The sequence below is a fragment of the Suillus subalutaceus genome (genome assembly GCF_016647625.1).
Source record: "Suillus subalutaceus strain FC151 chromosome Unknown DFJ58scaffold_214, whole genome shotgun sequence".
In the NCBI taxonomy this organism is placed as follows: Eukaryota; Fungi; Basidiomycota; class Agaricomycetes; order Boletales; family Suillaceae; genus Suillus; species Suillus subalutaceus.
In genome coordinates this window covers 29,476-45,433 of record NW_024540463.1, presented here as the reverse complement: position 1 = coordinate 45,433, position 15,958 = coordinate 29,476, and the positions used below count along the sequence as shown (strand labels likewise).

General features: G+C 49.6%; 5 protein-coding genes across 5 annotated transcripts; 2 read left to right on the top strand and 3 right to left on the bottom strand.

Annotated features, from left to right (window-relative positions):
- Nucleotides 1–60: 60 nt before the first annotated feature.
- On the top strand, nt 61–3,700 carry DFJ58DRAFT_867410 (uncharacterized protein; the record flags this gene model as incomplete). Its single annotated transcript, XM_041394213.1, has 14 exons — nt 61–171; nt 223–375; nt 423–560; nt 627–768; nt 820–1,008; nt 1,060–1,178; nt 1,233–1,346; nt 1,422–1,632; nt 1,700–1,900; nt 1,950–2,260; nt 2,316–2,397; nt 2,453–2,713; nt 2,763–2,893; nt 3,002–3,700. The coding sequence occupies 14 exons, from the start codon at nt 61–63 to the stop codon at nt 3,287–3,289; spliced, it is 2,451 nt and encodes an 816-aa protein (XP_041236575.1). The 3' UTR covers nt 3,290–3,700.
- Nucleotides 3,701–6,058: 2,358 nt separating this feature from the next.
- DFJ58DRAFT_847335 (uncharacterized protein) lies at nt 6,059–6,641 on the bottom strand (the record flags this gene model as incomplete). Its single annotated transcript, XM_041393444.1, has 3 exons — nt 6,059–6,198; nt 6,242–6,272; nt 6,348–6,641. The coding sequence occupies 3 exons, from the start codon at nt 6,639–6,641 to the stop codon at nt 6,059–6,061; spliced, it is 465 nt and encodes a 154-aa protein (XP_041236574.1).
- Nucleotides 6,642–6,960: 319 nt separating this feature from the next.
- On the top strand, nt 6,961–8,896 carry DFJ58DRAFT_820277 (uncharacterized protein). The gene is made up of 7 exons (XM_041391956.1): nt 6,961–7,387; nt 7,439–7,448; nt 7,477–7,727; nt 7,756–7,871; nt 7,918–8,131; nt 8,183–8,369; nt 8,411–8,896. Exons 1-7 carry the CDS (start codon nt 7,292–7,294, stop codon nt 8,827–8,829), a joined length of 1,293 nt encoding a protein of 430 aa, XP_041236573.1. The 5' UTR covers nt 6,961–7,291; the 3' UTR covers nt 8,830–8,896.
- Nucleotides 8,897–10,502: 1,606 nt separating this feature from the next.
- DFJ58DRAFT_820274 (uncharacterized protein) lies at nt 10,503–11,697 on the bottom strand. The gene is made up of 5 exons (XM_041391955.1): nt 11,672–11,697; nt 11,193–11,575; nt 11,056–11,130; nt 10,926–10,982; nt 10,503–10,870 (listed from the first exon to the last, which is right to left on the bottom strand). Exons 2-5 carry the CDS (start codon nt 11,349–11,351, stop codon nt 10,850–10,852), a joined length of 312 nt encoding a protein of 103 aa, XP_041236572.1. The 5' UTR covers nt 11,352–11,575; nt 11,672–11,697; the 3' UTR covers nt 10,503–10,849.
- Nucleotides 11,698–13,030: 1,333 nt separating this feature from the next.
- DFJ58DRAFT_199193 (uncharacterized protein) lies at nt 13,031–15,946 on the bottom strand. The gene is made up of 10 exons (XM_041379194.1): nt 15,640–15,946; nt 15,189–15,580; nt 14,995–15,140; nt 14,211–14,942; nt 14,069–14,154; nt 13,910–14,019; nt 13,755–13,848; nt 13,576–13,698; nt 13,490–13,517; nt 13,031–13,410 (listed from the first exon to the last, which is right to left on the bottom strand). Exons 1-10 carry the CDS (start codon nt 15,845–15,847, stop codon nt 13,269–13,271), a joined length of 2,061 nt encoding a protein of 686 aa, XP_041236571.1. The 5' UTR covers nt 15,848–15,946; the 3' UTR covers nt 13,031–13,268.
- Nucleotides 15,947–15,958: the final 12 nt, after the last annotated feature.

The following is a 15,958-nucleotide window of genomic DNA, read 5'->3' as shown; positions in this document are numbered from 1 at the left end:
CGCTCCTCTTGCGAGTTCTGATCTTTCGATTCGACCACAACGAATACGGGTATTTCTACTATGTCGACGTCCGCAACTTGTCCTCATGCTCACGATATATCTGGCTTGAGAGAACCAAAATTAAGCCAATCAGTTCATAGGGAAGAATGCACGCAATGTTTTGATAATCAGGTAGGCGATTAAGGAGGCTGATACACAATTCCGGAGTTCACGCCTGTGCAGGATGGCCCCGCGGGCATCGACGTTTGCTTGGTGTGCTTTAATGGATCATGTCTTGACTCAGATCGTCATCATACGCGTAACCATGTCCTCCGATCAGGACACTCATTCACTCTGAATATCAAGCGCACCCCAAAGAAGAAGGCTTCGAATCGCGTGAGTGGTAACGCATTTATGTGCAACATACACTAGAATCGTGCTAGGCTGATGGAGAGGAGCCACCGGCTAAAATGAAAAGGCTTGCCATTAATGAGGAGCGCGAAGAAGACAAATACGAACATACCACTGTGTTCAAGTGTTGGAAGTGTGATCTGCAAGGCGGGAAAGAAATAGCGATTGATGTTTGAAAACGCAAGTATACTCACATATTACTTGTCTGATCGGTATCGTTGATACTACCACCACAGACAAAGCGTCTAACTGATGGTGTCATGCTATCGCTTTCATCGGCACGTCAATCTGAAGTCAAAGCTTGGGAAGAGGAGATCACAGCTTGCGAGCACACACTTTGCTTGGAGCAGCTCCAGAGTGGGGCTATACCCCAAGAAGGTGAAAATCAACCTCCTCTTGATCAAGAATGCGTTTTCATTCCAACATTAGGTCTGGCGCATTGCGCCTCTTGCGAGCTTACCTCAAATCTCTGGCTTTGCCTTGCTTGTGGTGCTCTTGGATGCGGTCGTGCCCAATTTGGTGGCACGGGCGGCAACGGCCATGCACTAGCACATTTTAATACGACCCAGCATCCCGTATGCGTAAAGCTCGGAACTATTACGCCTGAGGGCGGTGCTGGTCAGTCGTTATTTCTCGCCTTTATGATATGTATCTGACTAAATTTCCAAGATGTATACTGCTATGCATGTAATGACGCCCGCATTGATCCAGAGCTCGCAACCCACCTCGGTACCTTTGGTATCAATGTCGCGGTACAGAAGAAGACCGAGAAGAGTATGACTGAACTTGTGCGTTATTGGAGAAATATATTGCTATCGTCCTAAATCTGATCCTTAAACCAGCAAATCGAGCAAAACCTCCTGTTTGACTTCTCCCTTACGGCCGAGGACGGTTCTGCACTTCAACCGATCTTTGGTGCTGGTGCTACAGGTCTTAGCAACCTCGGGAACAGGCATGTTTTCGATCTCTTTTAGCAACTATTATTTACGACGATTGCTCCTTACAGCTGCTATATGGCCTCCGTTATTCAGACACTGTTTTCACTCCCTCTTTTCCAAATCCGTTATTATGGTAAAAGACCTTGTGGCACAAGTTCCGCCTATGTCTCTCCGACAGCAGCTGCTCACTGGGAGAATTGCACTCATGCCCTCCCTGCGGATTGCCTGGAATGTCAAATGTACAAGCTCGCTGACGGCTTGCTCAGCGGACGATACTCTAAGCCTCACACAGATCATGAACAGGGTATGTTGAAAGATGAGATCAACCATATTGTAGATTATGGGCATGACATTTGACGCACGCTCCGCAGCTCCGACTGACGCTCTCGCACATCCAACACCTGAACATTCTCCTTGGCAGGCGGGCCTGAAGCCAGCAGGATTCAAGGCTCTCGTCGGTAAAGGCCACGCTGAGTTCTCAACCATGCGCCAGCAGGATGCGGAAGAATTCTTTAGTCACCTGTTGACAGTACTTAGACGATTCAACCACCAAAATATTCGCGGCGTATCAGGTACTAGAGGGTTGTCTCATTTATCACTCGCGCTAATCATCCATAAAAGAATCCGAACCGACCGAAACGTTTGCCTTTGGCCTCGAACAACGTCTCCAGTGCCAGTCCTGCCACAGGGTCAGGTATCGCATAGACACGATGGATACCCTTAGCCTTGGTGTACCCGCTCACGAACTCGCTGATGGCGAAGCGGATACGGGAGCGGCAACTGTCGGTACACCAGACGAAAGTGGTCCTGGAAAGAAGCGGTACCGCTCCGTTTCTTTGGAGCAGTGCTTGAACCTATTCCTCGGACCGAGTGGACAAGAGGCTCTGGAGTACCAGTGTGAAGGAGGCTGCGGAAAAGTGAATTGCCGTCAGGTATGCACATACTGTTCGGTCTACCCAAAGGTTGCCTAATGGTGGACTTAGGCAGATGCAGTTTGCTACTTTCCCTGACGTTCTGGTGCTGCATGCAAAGAAGTTCCAGCTTGTGAACTGGGTCCCAACGAAGCTAGGTGAGCTTTTTGCGGTCTCGGTGTCTGATACCATTCTAACATCCACGAATCGCAGACATACCTGTGATCCTTCCAGAGAATGATGAGCTTAATCTTGATAACTACCTTGGACATGGACTTCAGTCTGGCGAAGTGGAGTTACCAGATAGTTCTAACACTTCAGCTCCTTCGCAGCCCGAAGTTGACGCCGAAGCGCTCTCTCAGCTTGAGGCTATGGGCTTCCCGACCGTCAGTTGTCGGAACGCTCTGATTTCAACTGGCAACGCTGGGGCTGAAGTCGCGATGGAATGGTTAATCATGCACATGGAGGACCCAGGTGTGCCGAAATGAACCCACTTGACATTTTAGTTAACATGATTTCTTAGACATCAACGTACCCATTCAAACAGCAGGATCGGGACATGGTAATGCACCAGAACCACCCGCAGAGCAGGTAGCGATGCTTGCTGACATGGGCTTCACAAATGCGCAAGCAAAGAAGGCGTTGAGGGAGACCGTGAGTTTTTCCGGCTCGTCCTGACTCTTATTCTAACAACGTCGTAGGATGGAAATGTAGAGCGCGCCGTCGAATGGCTATTTAACCATCCCGATGACACTGGCGAAGACAACTCACCCGCTACCCTCATCATCAGAAACTAAAAAAGTACCACCTGGTTCATCGCGTTTACCTGCTCGATACAGGCTGAAGGCCTTCATATCGCACAAAGGTCCCAGTGTTCATTCTGGTCATTATGTCGCACATATTCGTATGCCGAGAGGCGATGCGATGGATGTAGATGATGCTGTCGGAGATTGGGTGCTTTTCAACGATGAGAAGGTTGTGCGAGCGGATGAAACGAGCGTCAGGGATCTGAAGAAATTGGCGTATATGTATGTTTTTGAGAGGGAGTGAAAGAAGAAGAAACCAGTGAAAGTTAAGGGTATTAACTGGCAGCGGTGTAGCACAGGAAACGATACAAATGACTGGGCATTCTGCAGGCAAAACGAGGATGTCATCTGAATTTTCGTTGTGGTGTTTATTTGATGTTACAAGTTAGATTTGAAGGAGATGTGAGCAATCAGGTCTAGACAGGCCGTACATAGAAGAAAGTTTTTTATATGTCATGGACAAGATCAATTCTGGAAACCACGTCTGTCCACGTCCTCTGCTGCTACCAGGGCTCATCATCTGAGTCTTGTTCCGTTCCATCCTCCTCTTCATCTTGATCACTGTCTTCTTCGATCTCCTCGATGTTGCTGTACCCAGAAGATGCTATATGCAATCGGCACAAAGACATGCTCTGAATGTGGAGGTACGTACTATCTATTAAAGAGTTAGTGTTCACTATTCATCCAAAAGACAAGATCACATACCATGTTGGGGGGGACTTGACCTAGTCGGGGTCTCACCAAGAAGGCGTAAAAAACTCTACCTAGTCGTGTTGGGGTCAATAAGCGGCAACAAGTTGAGCAGACGAGATCACGCACTTGAGGCTGAGAGAAAGACATGGCCGTAGCAGCGTCAGCGTTGCCTAAGAGGCTCGAAAGACGAGATCACACACATCCTGAGAGCGGGACATGGCCGTGGCACCGTCAGCGTCCACTAAGAAGCTCGAAAGACGAGATCACGCACAATCTGAGAGCGGGACACGGTCGTGGCACCGTCAGCGTCCGCTAAAAACCTCAAAAGACGAGATCACGCACACTCTGAGAGAGGGACATGGCCGTGGCACCGTCAGCGTCCGCTAAGAAGCTCAAAAGACGAGATCACGCACTCCCTGAGAGCGGGACATGGCCGTGGCACCGTCAGCGTCCGCTAAGAAGCTCGAAAGACGAGATCACGCACAAACTGAGAGCGGGACACGGCCGTGGCACCGTCAGCGTCCGCTAAGAACCTCGAAAGACGAGATCACGCACTCTCTGAGAGAGGGACATAGCCGTGGCACCGTCAGCGTCCGCTAAGAAGCTCGAAAGATGAGATCACGCACAAACTGAGAGCGGGGCATGGCCGTGGCACCGTCAGTGTCCGCTAAGAAGCTAGAAAGACGAGATCACGCACTCCCTGAGAGCGGGATATGGCCGTGGCACCGTCAGCGTCCGCTAAGAACCTCGAAAGACGAGATCACGCACTCCCTGAGAGCGGGACATGGCCGTGGCACCGTCAGCGTCCGCCAAGAACCTCGAAAGACGAGATCACGCACCCACTGAGAGCGGGACATGGCCGTGGCACCGTCAGCGTCCGCTAAGAACCTCGAAAGACGAGATCACGCACATCCTGAGAGCGGGACATGGCCGTGGCACCGTCAGCGTCCGCTAAGAACCTCGAAAGACGAGATCACGCACATCCTGAGAGCGGGACATGGCCGTGGCACCGTCAGCGTCCGCTAAGAACCTCGAAAGACGAGATCACGCACATCCTGAGAGCGGGACATGGCCGTGGCACCGTCAGCGTCCGCTAAGAACCTCGAAAGACGAGATCACGCACCCACTGAGAGCGGGACATGGCCGTGGCACCGTCAGCGTCCGCTAAGAACCTCGAAAAGACGAGATCACGCACATCCTGAGAGCGGGACATGGCCGTGCCACCGTCAGCGTCCGCTAAGAAGCTCAAAAGACGAGATCACGCACAGGCTGAGAGCGGGAGGTACTCAGCTCAAGACTACTAGCGAAGTTCCAAGATGACATACAATTTCCTCGACATGAAAGTTGCGAATAAGGAGTGTTTCTGCGTCAGTCGTGTGATTGGAGTCACTGTTAGAAGATCGCGAGCTCTGCTTCTTTTCATCACGAGTGATCTGAAAGCTGTCGTTTGCATTCTCGACTTCTCACCGTTAGGCACCATCAGGACCTAGAAAACAAACATACTCACCAATCAGTCGAGCAAGCAGTCCGCCCTCTAGACCGATATTTCACAGACCTGACGCCAAGGCGATTCACAGCGCCGCAAAAAGTGACATTGGTAGTCAACATCAAAGCCTGACCATGTCTTCTGTTGAATGGTAACCCTCATCACAATCTTCGTGCCTGGTTCAATGCTTGACCATTCATGGCTTGTAAGTGGGGTTACTTGCGTGCCCCCGTCAATGCACAAATCGTACTTTCCTTCTTCTATATACTGTCTTTGAATTTTGGCTTCAATTGCATCGCGTTCAAACAGAACTCGGAGCATATGATCGAGTTGCTAAAGACAATTTGACGAGTAAGCTTCCACAAGAAGGATTTCAAGGTCAGCGAACGGAATCTGATATGAGGCGCAGAAGTTCACTGATATTGGATGGTGGTGGCCTGTTGCGTCTACCAGTGTCACGCAGCCAGGCGCGACGATTCCGGCTAAATTCATGGCAGATAGTACCGCGAAGGACTGTTCGATGTTCTGAGAACCCTCTTGCCGCCTCCGTGAAATTATAAGTAGTTCGCGTGTTTCACGTTGAGTTTGCATCTGGGATGACAACTAATCAGAGTAGTGAGTAAATGCAAGCAATCTCTAGGGAGTAGAACACAACTAAACACTCCATCAGATAATCGTTGATGTCAGTTGAGCATCCGGTGATAGCTTGTGTGACAGATGTGTATGCGAGACGACGTTTTTGCAACTTTTTTCAGGCGGGCTGAGGTATCTCGCAGCTTTCTGAGTGCGGCTCAGTGTCGGGAAAATTCAAGCGCACATTCACAAGGGGTTTACCTAGCTAAGAGGGTCTCTCCGGGAATGTTCACGACGATCTAGGGCAGGTGGGGCGTTGCACAAATAGCAGCATAGTCGATGGAGTCGCAAATGCAGGTCATCTAAGGCCGCCTTGTTCTGATTGCGTGTCTGTGATGGCCCTTGAAATCCAGAAAACATCCTCATCATTCGATAAGCACTCACATTCATTACTTGAAGGATTCCCAATAATCCGCTAATAGCCGCGTTCCATCGGAGCACCGACAAGTGGAATTACACTCGTAAAATCGTGTACCAGGGGCAAAGCTACCTGAACGATGTCGAGAGCTTCGCGGGCACGGGATGCACCCCAAGGGTACTCTGCGGAAGGAAAGCCGGTGCCATTGGAGAATTCTTCGAGACCTGGTTCACTGCTTGCAGAAACAGCATTTGGCGAAGAATTCGAAGAATGAATTGGTGCAGGAACTGGACTAGAGAGGTCTGTAGGGATAGAGCCATCCTCATGGTCGGCGGTTCTCGTGTTGTGTTGTGTGTGTCCTTGACGCTTCAAACGAATTGTAATGACCTTTCCGACGCCCTCAAGGGATAACGTAAATGTGGGCATTTCGTACAGATGGCAAGGTCCAGAGGAGAGGAGATGTAGGAGAGCGAAGGAAGGAGGGCAGGAAGGTGGTTAGGGTACTTGACCGAATTAACCATTACTAGGAAGCCATGAGGCAGTCAACGAGGTTGCTGTGCACAGCACAACCTAAGTTGTCCAAAAGACCTCAACCAATCTCCTCATGATCATCGAGCTCGACAGATAGATGGAAAATTCATCTATAATATCATGTCTCAGTCGCGATCGTTGATGCAAGAGACCGCGTATATAATCAATACCGCACAGCCGCGGGCCGCGGCGTCGTGACGCGACCTGTTCGGTCACGAAATTTTGTAAGTTGTTAAGTCTAAGACATCATGGTCGTGGCACGACCGTTGAACGGTTCAAAACCATTAGACGAGGACGAGGACGAGCCCGCAGCTTGTATTTACTACTACCTCTCACTGCCAGTGAGCACTTATACGAGTTGCTTGCATGTCTGCTTTCTTTGTCCTCACTTCCACCACAAGACATGTTACTAGATCTCATCTCGATCTCAAGTGGGTCGGACAGGCGGTCTGAACCCCAACATTCTGCGGCGAGCATGACAAGTCTTCGGTATGACTCCTGGTCTTGGTTCAACCACTGTGCAGCCAACTCCCTTGTTATCCGTAATGCATCGCACACCGAGCTTGGACAACCTGGTCGACGATATTCTCCTACAGATCTTCCAGACCTTGTCAGTGCAAGAAATATTGACACTAAGACAGGTACGTCCATCACTTGTTTCCACGCGGATTCCGACACATCACCTTTCTCAGACCTCCAAACGTTACTATCTCCTGTCTAAACTTCGCAGCGTCTGGTATGTGGCATTTCTGCACTGAAGTATTAGCCCGCCACCTTCCACCCCCTGGGCCTTTTCATGCTTTACCTGCTCTGCCTTCTGCGGATTTGGAGCATCGCACGGTGTTGGCTCTTTCCCTTGAGAAACGTTGGCCACGATCTACGCCTAAAGTCATTGTGTCGAGCAGAAAAGGAGAAATTGTCGACCAGATCCTGCTTATCCCTGGTGGAACGCAGGTCTTGACTGTCCATGGAAACACAGTGGTCTACTGGCTCATCTCTGGGCAGCCAGGGGCCGCGCAGAAAACTTCAAAGAGTTGGAGAGTGGTCGTCACCGAGTGATGATACTTGCACAGTTGTAAAGGATACAGATGGTCAGGGAATTATTGCCATCGGTTGCAGAGACAAGTGAGTCCCTCGTCTTGAAATCGAAAGGGTCGCTGACAGTAGACAGACCAAACAAACACGCCACTGTATTCTCTCTCACCTTGAAGCCTGCGCTCAGCAAGCTATGTGACTACTCTCTCATCCCTGGTACTATCGCAGGGATATCGCAACACCTCCTTTTCCTAGATACTACGTCAGAGCACGGCGGCGGCGGTCTCGAGCTCCTAGATTGGCATGCTCAGACAAAAGGCACTGCCCTACTCCCACGTATACCTGATCTGGTGAGTGCGCCAAGCGTGACTTGAAATGACAGACCCGTGTGATTTTGTTAGTTTGGACCATATCTAGGCTTCGTCCATTTCTCCGACCATATCCTTGTAGCATGGGAGACATGCATTAGCGCGTTCCCGGTGCCTGACATACCTGCTCAGGGACGGATGGTGATCCCCCATACGAAAGTGTTCATGTATTCTGAGCCCATCAGCTCGCCTGTTGCCTTCACGACTTGTGTCCCTCGAGGTTGGCCCTGCACAGATGGCCCGGCGTACCCACCATCCCAGGAACACCTTCCCTTACAATTGTCGCGCGTCCCAAGGACATGTTGGGCAGGATCGCTCTGTCGATGCTTATTCCATTAGGCAACGATGACGATTCAAAACATCCGTCCAGCTTTCCATATCGGCTTCTCCGATTATCTCCATTTGTTCCCGGTGTGCTAGGAGATATAGACAGGGGTTTAAGGGGGCAGGAGTGCACGCAGATATGTATGGGCTCGTCTGGGCGCGGGCTGTGCGTCTTTGGGCGGGAGGTGAGACTTTGCGGGCCAAGTCTGGTGTATATGCCCCGGTGTGAGATGCAGTTCGGCCCTACCTTTGAGACGGGCAAGGCCATATATGAGATTGAAGCTGGTGGTGACAGTGTGGACTTTGACGAGGGAATGGGACGGTTAGTAGTTGCGAAGGGAAACGGGGGGCTTTGACGTGGTCCAGCTGGTCTAGTAGCCAATCGTGTAACGTGTGCAGGATCCCTCGTGATGTATGAGTTATTCATCGCCCCTAATGACTTATACGACGAACCAAATTGGGAAGGTCCTCGAATAAGGGAAAGACAACTCAGGGGAAGGGATGCCACATTGTCCTGCCGAATCTGATCATGAGGAGCTATTCACTGCAGCACGGGAACACATTGTATGCAAAGTTCTAGTGTTCTCACAATCCAGTGCTGGTGCTTCTCATAGGAGATCTAGATATGACATGTGCATATAGTGGAACTGGCTCCAGAATATGGCTCAGAATCGGATGGGTGACAAGGGTGGTACAAAGAACCCAGTACATAGGACCACTAGATGCATCGATGTGGCAAATGCTGTAACATACCCTGCGCCCAATCGATCGTGACATGCAATTATTGGCCTCGCTAAAACGTCCGAGGTATTAATCTCGCGTCGCCAAGACTGACAGCACTAGTACATTCAAGATCCGTGGAGGAAATGATATATCGGGATTCCCCGACCATGTCCTCGAAGCTCCTTCTGAGATCTGTAAGGTAGTCTTAAGGATCCAAGTACGCAGTCACATCTCAGGGACTGGAAAGACCACTGGTGCAAAGGAAAACATGTGGGAGTCGACATAGCCTTATCATCGACAGTAACCATATGCTATCACAATGTTACGTGCAAAAACAAGATTAAGTTGTGCTTGAATGTCAGGTCGGAACATACCAACTCGAAAAGGAATCAACTATATATTTCTCATGGCCGGAAGAACTTTGGAGTTCTCGACTCACTCAGCCCTGCCGCAATGGCACTCGGCGCCCTTAACCCCGCGCCGAACCGTGGGAACAAGCACTGAGAGTATTCATTGGGCAAGGCGATGACGCTTCTAAGAACGCAAAACGTAAAAGCTAAAGAATACTTACTTTGTCAATCGTCTGAAGAATCACAGAACGATTCAGTTCAGAGAACTAGTGATAAGGACTATACGGGATACTCCGATGTTTCCCAGTTCACCATCGGATGTCACCTCGAGCGATAGTGACAATGCTAATCTGTGACGTGGGGCACCAGCTGGCACCAGGGGAGAATTGCGGGGCGCGCCGCGACTCTAAGAGTTCAGTGATCGCATGGTTATCCCAATTACGGTAGGAAAAGCAAATGTAACGCAGTACTCTGGCCAGGCTCAGGGCGGTAATTGCATTGGCACGGCGACCAGTTGGAAACCCTGTTTTGAATATCATTTATGTGTGTCCGATGAATACGACCATGTTGCAAATTAGAAGTAATTGATTCAATGAGCTCGTAACTGCATGCAACGTTGCAGATCGGCGGAAGCTGATCTTCCTTGCTTCTCCGGATCGGGTATCAGGAACTACTATCAAGGTGTTTCAGGAGTTAGGCCTACCAGGACATGGTCCACTCTCAAGTGTTTCCAACAGCCTATCGCGTAATAGATTGCGGTAAGCCACTTACAGTTGCCGTATCCCCAGTCATCCTCTTTTAATTAAGTTTGCACGTGCAACTACTTACCCAACAGTGGGTCCAAGTTCACCACACAGAAATCGAGAGCCGTCCAGGGCTGCCCAGCACCGTCCCTTGAAACAGCCCTACCCTTGTGACTTTTGAGGGTCTCTCACCCATCCCGTCACACACCAATATCAGTTGCCCAACAATCCTAATATCCATTAAATTATGATGACTAGACGCGTAGCAGAGTAAAGGACCTCCCGGGCTAAGTATAAGCTCGCTACCCGTATTAAAAATCCAATCTTCACCTGAAGCGCTGGGCCGGGTGGGACAAAACAAAAGCAACAAAAAACCACGGGTGATGAAACAAATGCCCTGGTATGAATATAGGTATGCGATGTGTCTATATGCGATGCAATAACGTGACTCGAATGAGGATGGTCGATGAGAAGGTGTGCCGCTTTATGGTGGTAATGCAAGATCTACGATAGTTCCCAGCAGAGGAAGATATAAAAGGAAGCAAGTCTAGGTAGGCCACTTAGGCCGCGAATTTTGGTTTCTGATTGTTTCCAGAATCAGACAAATGGAGTAACAATTTGGAGACGGGTACTTACAGATTTCCGCATCATCAAGGGCGGAGATGAATTGGGCGAATTTGAGTTATGATGAGGCTAGAATGACCGGAAAAAAAATTAACGGCGGTCAGCACAAATTCTCGTAATGGTCATTCCAAGCGTCACTTACTGGGTTCATGTAGGCAGGGACGGGAGGAGGAGCTTGTGGGTGTGATGCGGCAGTCTTGGACAGAACGTTTTTTAGCTGTGAGAGAGGAAAAACGCGTTCAATGTCGAGTGGCGAATAGTGAGAACCGAAGAAAGTACCTTGGCTTCGCTTTCAGCTGCCCGCTGCGCGTACATGTTTGGATGTAGTGACACGCTGTCCATGCTTTTGGCTTGAGGTAATGAAGAGAGACCGCATGACAAGCTTGGGAGAGCGACAAGCTTGTCGGCGCGAGAGTTGGAAGGTTGGCGTGTTGTCATTGTGAAAAGGAGGGCTAGTCTAATAAGTGAAGCCTCTAAGGAATATAAAGAAACGAATATGAAGACAAAGGGCAAAGGTAGCCTTGGAATAGTAGTCTGAAAGAGTCTGAAAGACCTTGTAATCGGAGGATGAGGAGAAATATATAATGTTTGAGGTTGAACTTATATAAAGTAACGCGTTAAGAGCCGGATTCATTTCCCGCGGGATGCCGCAGTCACACAAACTAGTACAGCGGTGTCAGTCACTGATCAGGGAAGGTCATCGAGGTTACTCTCATAAATTGTTCTCATAGGGATGTGCAGGTACTAGATCTGCTTACGGTGTGGACGACCCTTATTTTCGGTCCTATTTCTTGCGCGGACATGGAAGAACTCGTCTAGTACATAAACATCCGTTTATGAACGATAAGCTCACTCTCACCATAAGATTTACTACCTTTTTAGCTGAGCTTCGAATGCCTGCAGGCGTATCTTACCCATGTCTCCCGTCAAAAGCTTCGCGTAAATTTTGGGGGTCCTTTCCCAGTTATCTATGTCGATGGTCAGCCTGTGCTCGTGCATTATGATATCTTTCAATTGCTCTTTCCATAAGACTCATCTAAACTCTGCGCGGTCTCCTAGGAAATACCCAGATTACCTTCACGTTCCATTTCCCGTTCAGCATGTCTTTCATTTTCTCACGAATTCCATCAACTCTCCTTCATTCTGAAGAGATCTTGAGCTCAATATTCAACGACGGTCCGTAAATATTAACCCGTCTTCCCAACACTCATTGCAATTGATGTGAGTTCAAGAATAACTTTTCAATGTGAAAAAGCCACGAGTCAGTGCATCTTACTTATCATGCAAAGCAAAGTTTCGCCACTATGCGGCTGGGCGAACTACTATTCGCTGTCGTATGGCATCGGCCATGTCCGTCTTAATTTGCCTCTCTGGGCTTGTACAAGCGCTCCGCTCTTTCCCACCGCGGCGTGCCCTCACAATGCAACGGCACCGGCCGCCTGGCGCAATGGAGAGTACGACATCTCATCAATGGCGGACATGTCGTCATACTAGGGTTTCGCCGACGGCGGAGGATTGTCGTCCTCATCGTACTTTATACTTGATGAACGGAGGCCTACAACCTATGCATGACCTAGCGAAACTTGGACCCACCCCCTGGTTTCCGCGATGTCACGGTCAGTTGACACAGTCAGCTGAAACATCCAGTATCAGTCTATCGCGAGTCACACGATTCCGTCGGTGTTGCAGCCTGAGGTCCTGCGGGTCCAAAGGAATATGCGGATGTCTCCCAGGTGACAATGTGCCAGATCAGCGCAAAAGTCGCGTCACGGTACCGAACGTGGGTGTGAGATTTAACATGCTCGACGTTGGCCCTGGTAAAGCAAAGGTGCTCCACAACACTTTGTTACCCTCAAAGATTCATCTCTGCAGGGGTGTCAAACTCGTGTTTGGCTTTACGGCAGCTAACATCATCCCATGCACGTGAATTGATTTCATCGATGCATGTGTGTAATTGGATGCCATCAGACACCGTATTTCCCCCGAGTATGACGAAGCACGCCACGCCGCTCTCGCAACGTATGTCGTTCATTATGAACGACTTCTTTCCAGCAGATTAAGATCGTGATGCCCTTCATTTCCCTCCCTCCTGAAAAGAACTCGCGGTATGAGATACAAGATACAAAATCCTCGTATCTTGGACCGCGCATCAAACCGAACGCTTCACGGAGTCGGAGTGTTGTATTCTGAGATTCGAACGTTCGCCTCTAACACATGCAAGCGTCATATCAGCTATCAGTAGGATATCCTCTATATTCACTTCTCCTCGGAGTATCTTTACCCCATCACCACATCCCGTTGATGACGCTGAAGCACGTAATGCAAAGTTACACATCAATTTCAAACCATCCCAATTTAGTCGACGGCCTGTATGCCATCATATGCAGGGAGGCGTTTACAAGCAGCTGGCCAATCGATAGTGCCCTGTACCAGCTCCGTGAGAACCGTAATCACATCGTCGATGGAGCCGATGAGCTGGTCTGTCGTATCACGCTCACTACATGGAGAAGGTAAAGTTAGTCAAACGTATCGCCAGAAAGAAGCGGACCGTCGGCCGCGGACCGCCACAGACGCACCGGAGAGTCATCGTCCGGTTCTGAACAGCTGTTTGTAGTCGAATTAAAGTTTGCAGGGTCAGCGGAGCTCGTGAAAGAATGCTTACAGGCAAAGTCCAGTGTAACACCAAATGGTGTCCCCAATTCGTCGTTGCGGGCGTAGCGTTTACCAATCGAGGTATTGGAATCATCTACTCGAGAGAAGATACCAGCTTTCCGTAATTTGGTGGCTGAGCCCGCAGTCAGCCTCAAGGGTGCTTTTGCAAAGAAACATGTTTTGACGCACAAACTTCCTGGACGAGGGGATCGAATTCTTCCTTGGCACTTAGGGGAACGATGAGAACCTTCGTGGGAGCGACGACGGAAGGCAGTGACAAGACCTTGGGGCATCCTGGAGTAAGCGCCGGTTCACCTAATCGAATAATTGACTAATATACTTACCCCACGTTCGATATCCTGTTCTCTGCACCAGAAACTATGTTCAAGCAAAGTATACAGGATGCGACCGAAGCCAAATGAAGGTTCGATGACATTTGGTGTGAATTCGCGAACTGCCAAAGGTTAAATCGGGCAAACCCATGGCACAAAAGGCAAGCGCACTCGATTGCTTAAATGTCTTGCGTTCGATCGCCAACAGATCGGGGGTGATGGTGAACTCCTTCCCTTCGGCAGAAATTGTCGCTTGGCTGTACAAAGAGCCTTGGTGAATCCATGAAAACGAGTAATAAGGGGAGATACGGACCCTTGGGCAAGTTCACCCTTTAGCTTGATAAGCTGGGATTCATCCATTTCACCGACGGCCTTTTGCAGGAGGCTTGCATCGCGCCCGTAAGTCTTGCCAACGACCTTTTTGTTGAATTCTGGTACCTCCTTTTCGGTTACTATCGGCTCCTTCAGTGCTTGCCTGACAACAAGTGGCTGGCCAGTCCTTGCTGAGTGCACCGACAGGTCATATGCCGCCCGATCCGCACAACCAACGCACTCGGTCCAACCTGTTGCATTCTCTATCTCTGCATCCCAACAATCTGTAGCATAGTGTGCCATCTCGTTCGCCATGTGCTGTCGGAACCGCAAGCGTTTTGGGTTGATACCGATCTTAATAAGGAAAAGATTGATGCGGACAAGGAAGTAGCCAAGTGTCTCGTTCGCTACGATGCCCGTGTCTACAGCTTCGCCGATAGTCATCTGGGTGACTTGAGTGCTGCCACTGACTTGCACATGTCGATCGAGGAGGCTGAGCACGGTATCACGCACTTCGCGGAATTTTTCGTGGCTCTTATCCTCGGGATCGACGAAGTGCTCGATTTCACCCATGGTGAATTCTCGGACCCGGAGCAAGCCAGCGCGGGGAGAGATTTCGTTTCTAAAGGAACGACCGATTTGAGCGGATGCGAATGGTACACGACCGTTGTTGAATTCGAGAAGGCGGGAGAAGTTGAGGAAGTGGCCTTGAGCGGTTTCTGGTCGGAGGTAACTTGGACAACGTGTTTCAATATCCCCGATGCATGGATAGAGGGTGGACTTACCCAGGATGTTGGCCTGTGGGACCGATACTGCTGGCAAACATCAGATTGAATTGCTGAGGCTCGCCAACCTCGTTGTCAGTATCAGGGTTACGGATGTCGTATTTTCGGCAGAGCTCGCCGATTTCAGGACCAGAATAGTTATCTAGCTGTTCCAAAATTATGAAGAAGTATCAGACGAGAGATTAATGACGTGCCTGGGCAAGGATACTCTCAAACTCTTTCACAAGCTCGTCTGCAAGCTGAACTACAACAGTTTTCGCTTTCTTCTTTCTCTTTTTGTCCTTTTCATCATCTTTCGGTTGGGCAGCTAACCCGCGAGCTTCCCGATCGCCGGCAAGACGCGCTTCTAGGACGCTTTTGACGAGGTGATCTGCACGGAGGACATCGCCAGTCTTGGTATCCTTGACCATCCAATCTGCAAATCTAGCGACGTGGCCAGACGTCTCGAAGACGGGAGCAGGAGTCATGATGGTGGTATCGAGTTCCAACATGTGATCCTCAATGATGAAATGCTTTCTCCATTCCGCCATGATATTGGCTTGTAATGACGAGCCTGGTGGACCATAGTCATAGAGGCCAGCAACACCTGTGAATGCAGGTTGCCTATATCACTATTGTAGATCACAATAATAACGTATCACTTACCGCCATAGATTTCAAAAGCTGGTGCATAGAAAAATCTGCGATTCAGGAGAGCATCCAGACGGGATTTGTCGAACGGATGGAACGATTTATTAACGACCGACATGTCAGAATGACTGTAGCGTCTCGTCGATAAAAACAGATAAAGGTTTCGAGGAGTTGGAAAATATGTGGAGAGTGTAGTGGGGAAACCAATTGATCTGACTCGCATACCGCTGGTCACGTTGATCGCCGAGTCAGATAATCTACCAGTATGGTCTCTTCTCCACCAATCACATGCGTCCGAGCTACAGGTCACTTGTCCAATGAAATATTTAACGCC

Coding starts and splice junctions, on each gene's coding strand:
- DFJ58DRAFT_820274 (XM_041391955.1), bottom strand. CDS start 11,351: ATGACAACACGCCAACCTTCCAACTCTCGCGCCGACAAGCTTGTCGCT. Junction 11,131..11,192: donor CAGCTGAAAGCGAAGCCAAG/GTACTTTCTTCG, acceptor CCTCTCTCACAG/CTAAAAAACGTTCTGTCCAA. Junction 10,983..11,055: donor TCCCTGCCTACATGAACCCA/GTAAGTGACGCT, acceptor CGGTCATTCTAG/CCTCATCATAACTCAAATTC.
- DFJ58DRAFT_820277 (XM_041391956.1), top strand. CDS start 7,292: ATGCATCGCACACCGAGCTTGGACAACCTGGTCGACGATATTCTCCTA. Junction 7,872..7,917: donor GCCATCGGTTGCAGAGACAA/GTGAGTCCCTCG, acceptor GACAGTAGACAG/ACCAAACAAACACGCCACTG. Junction 8,132..8,182: donor TCCCACGTATACCTGATCTG/GTGAGTGCGCCA, acceptor TGATTTTGTTAG/TTTGGACCATATCTAGGCTT.
- DFJ58DRAFT_199193 (XM_041379194.1), bottom strand. CDS start 15,847: ATGCGAGTCAGATCAATTGGTTTCCCCACTACACTCTCCACATATTTT. Junction 14,155..14,210: donor AAGGGTGAACTTGCCCAAGG/GTCCGTATCTCC, acceptor CTCTTTGTACAG/CCAAGCGACAATTTCTGCCG. Junction 13,411..13,489: donor AACCGGACGATGACTCTCCG/GTGCGTCTGTGG, acceptor TTCTCCATGTAG/TGAGCGTGATACGACAGACC.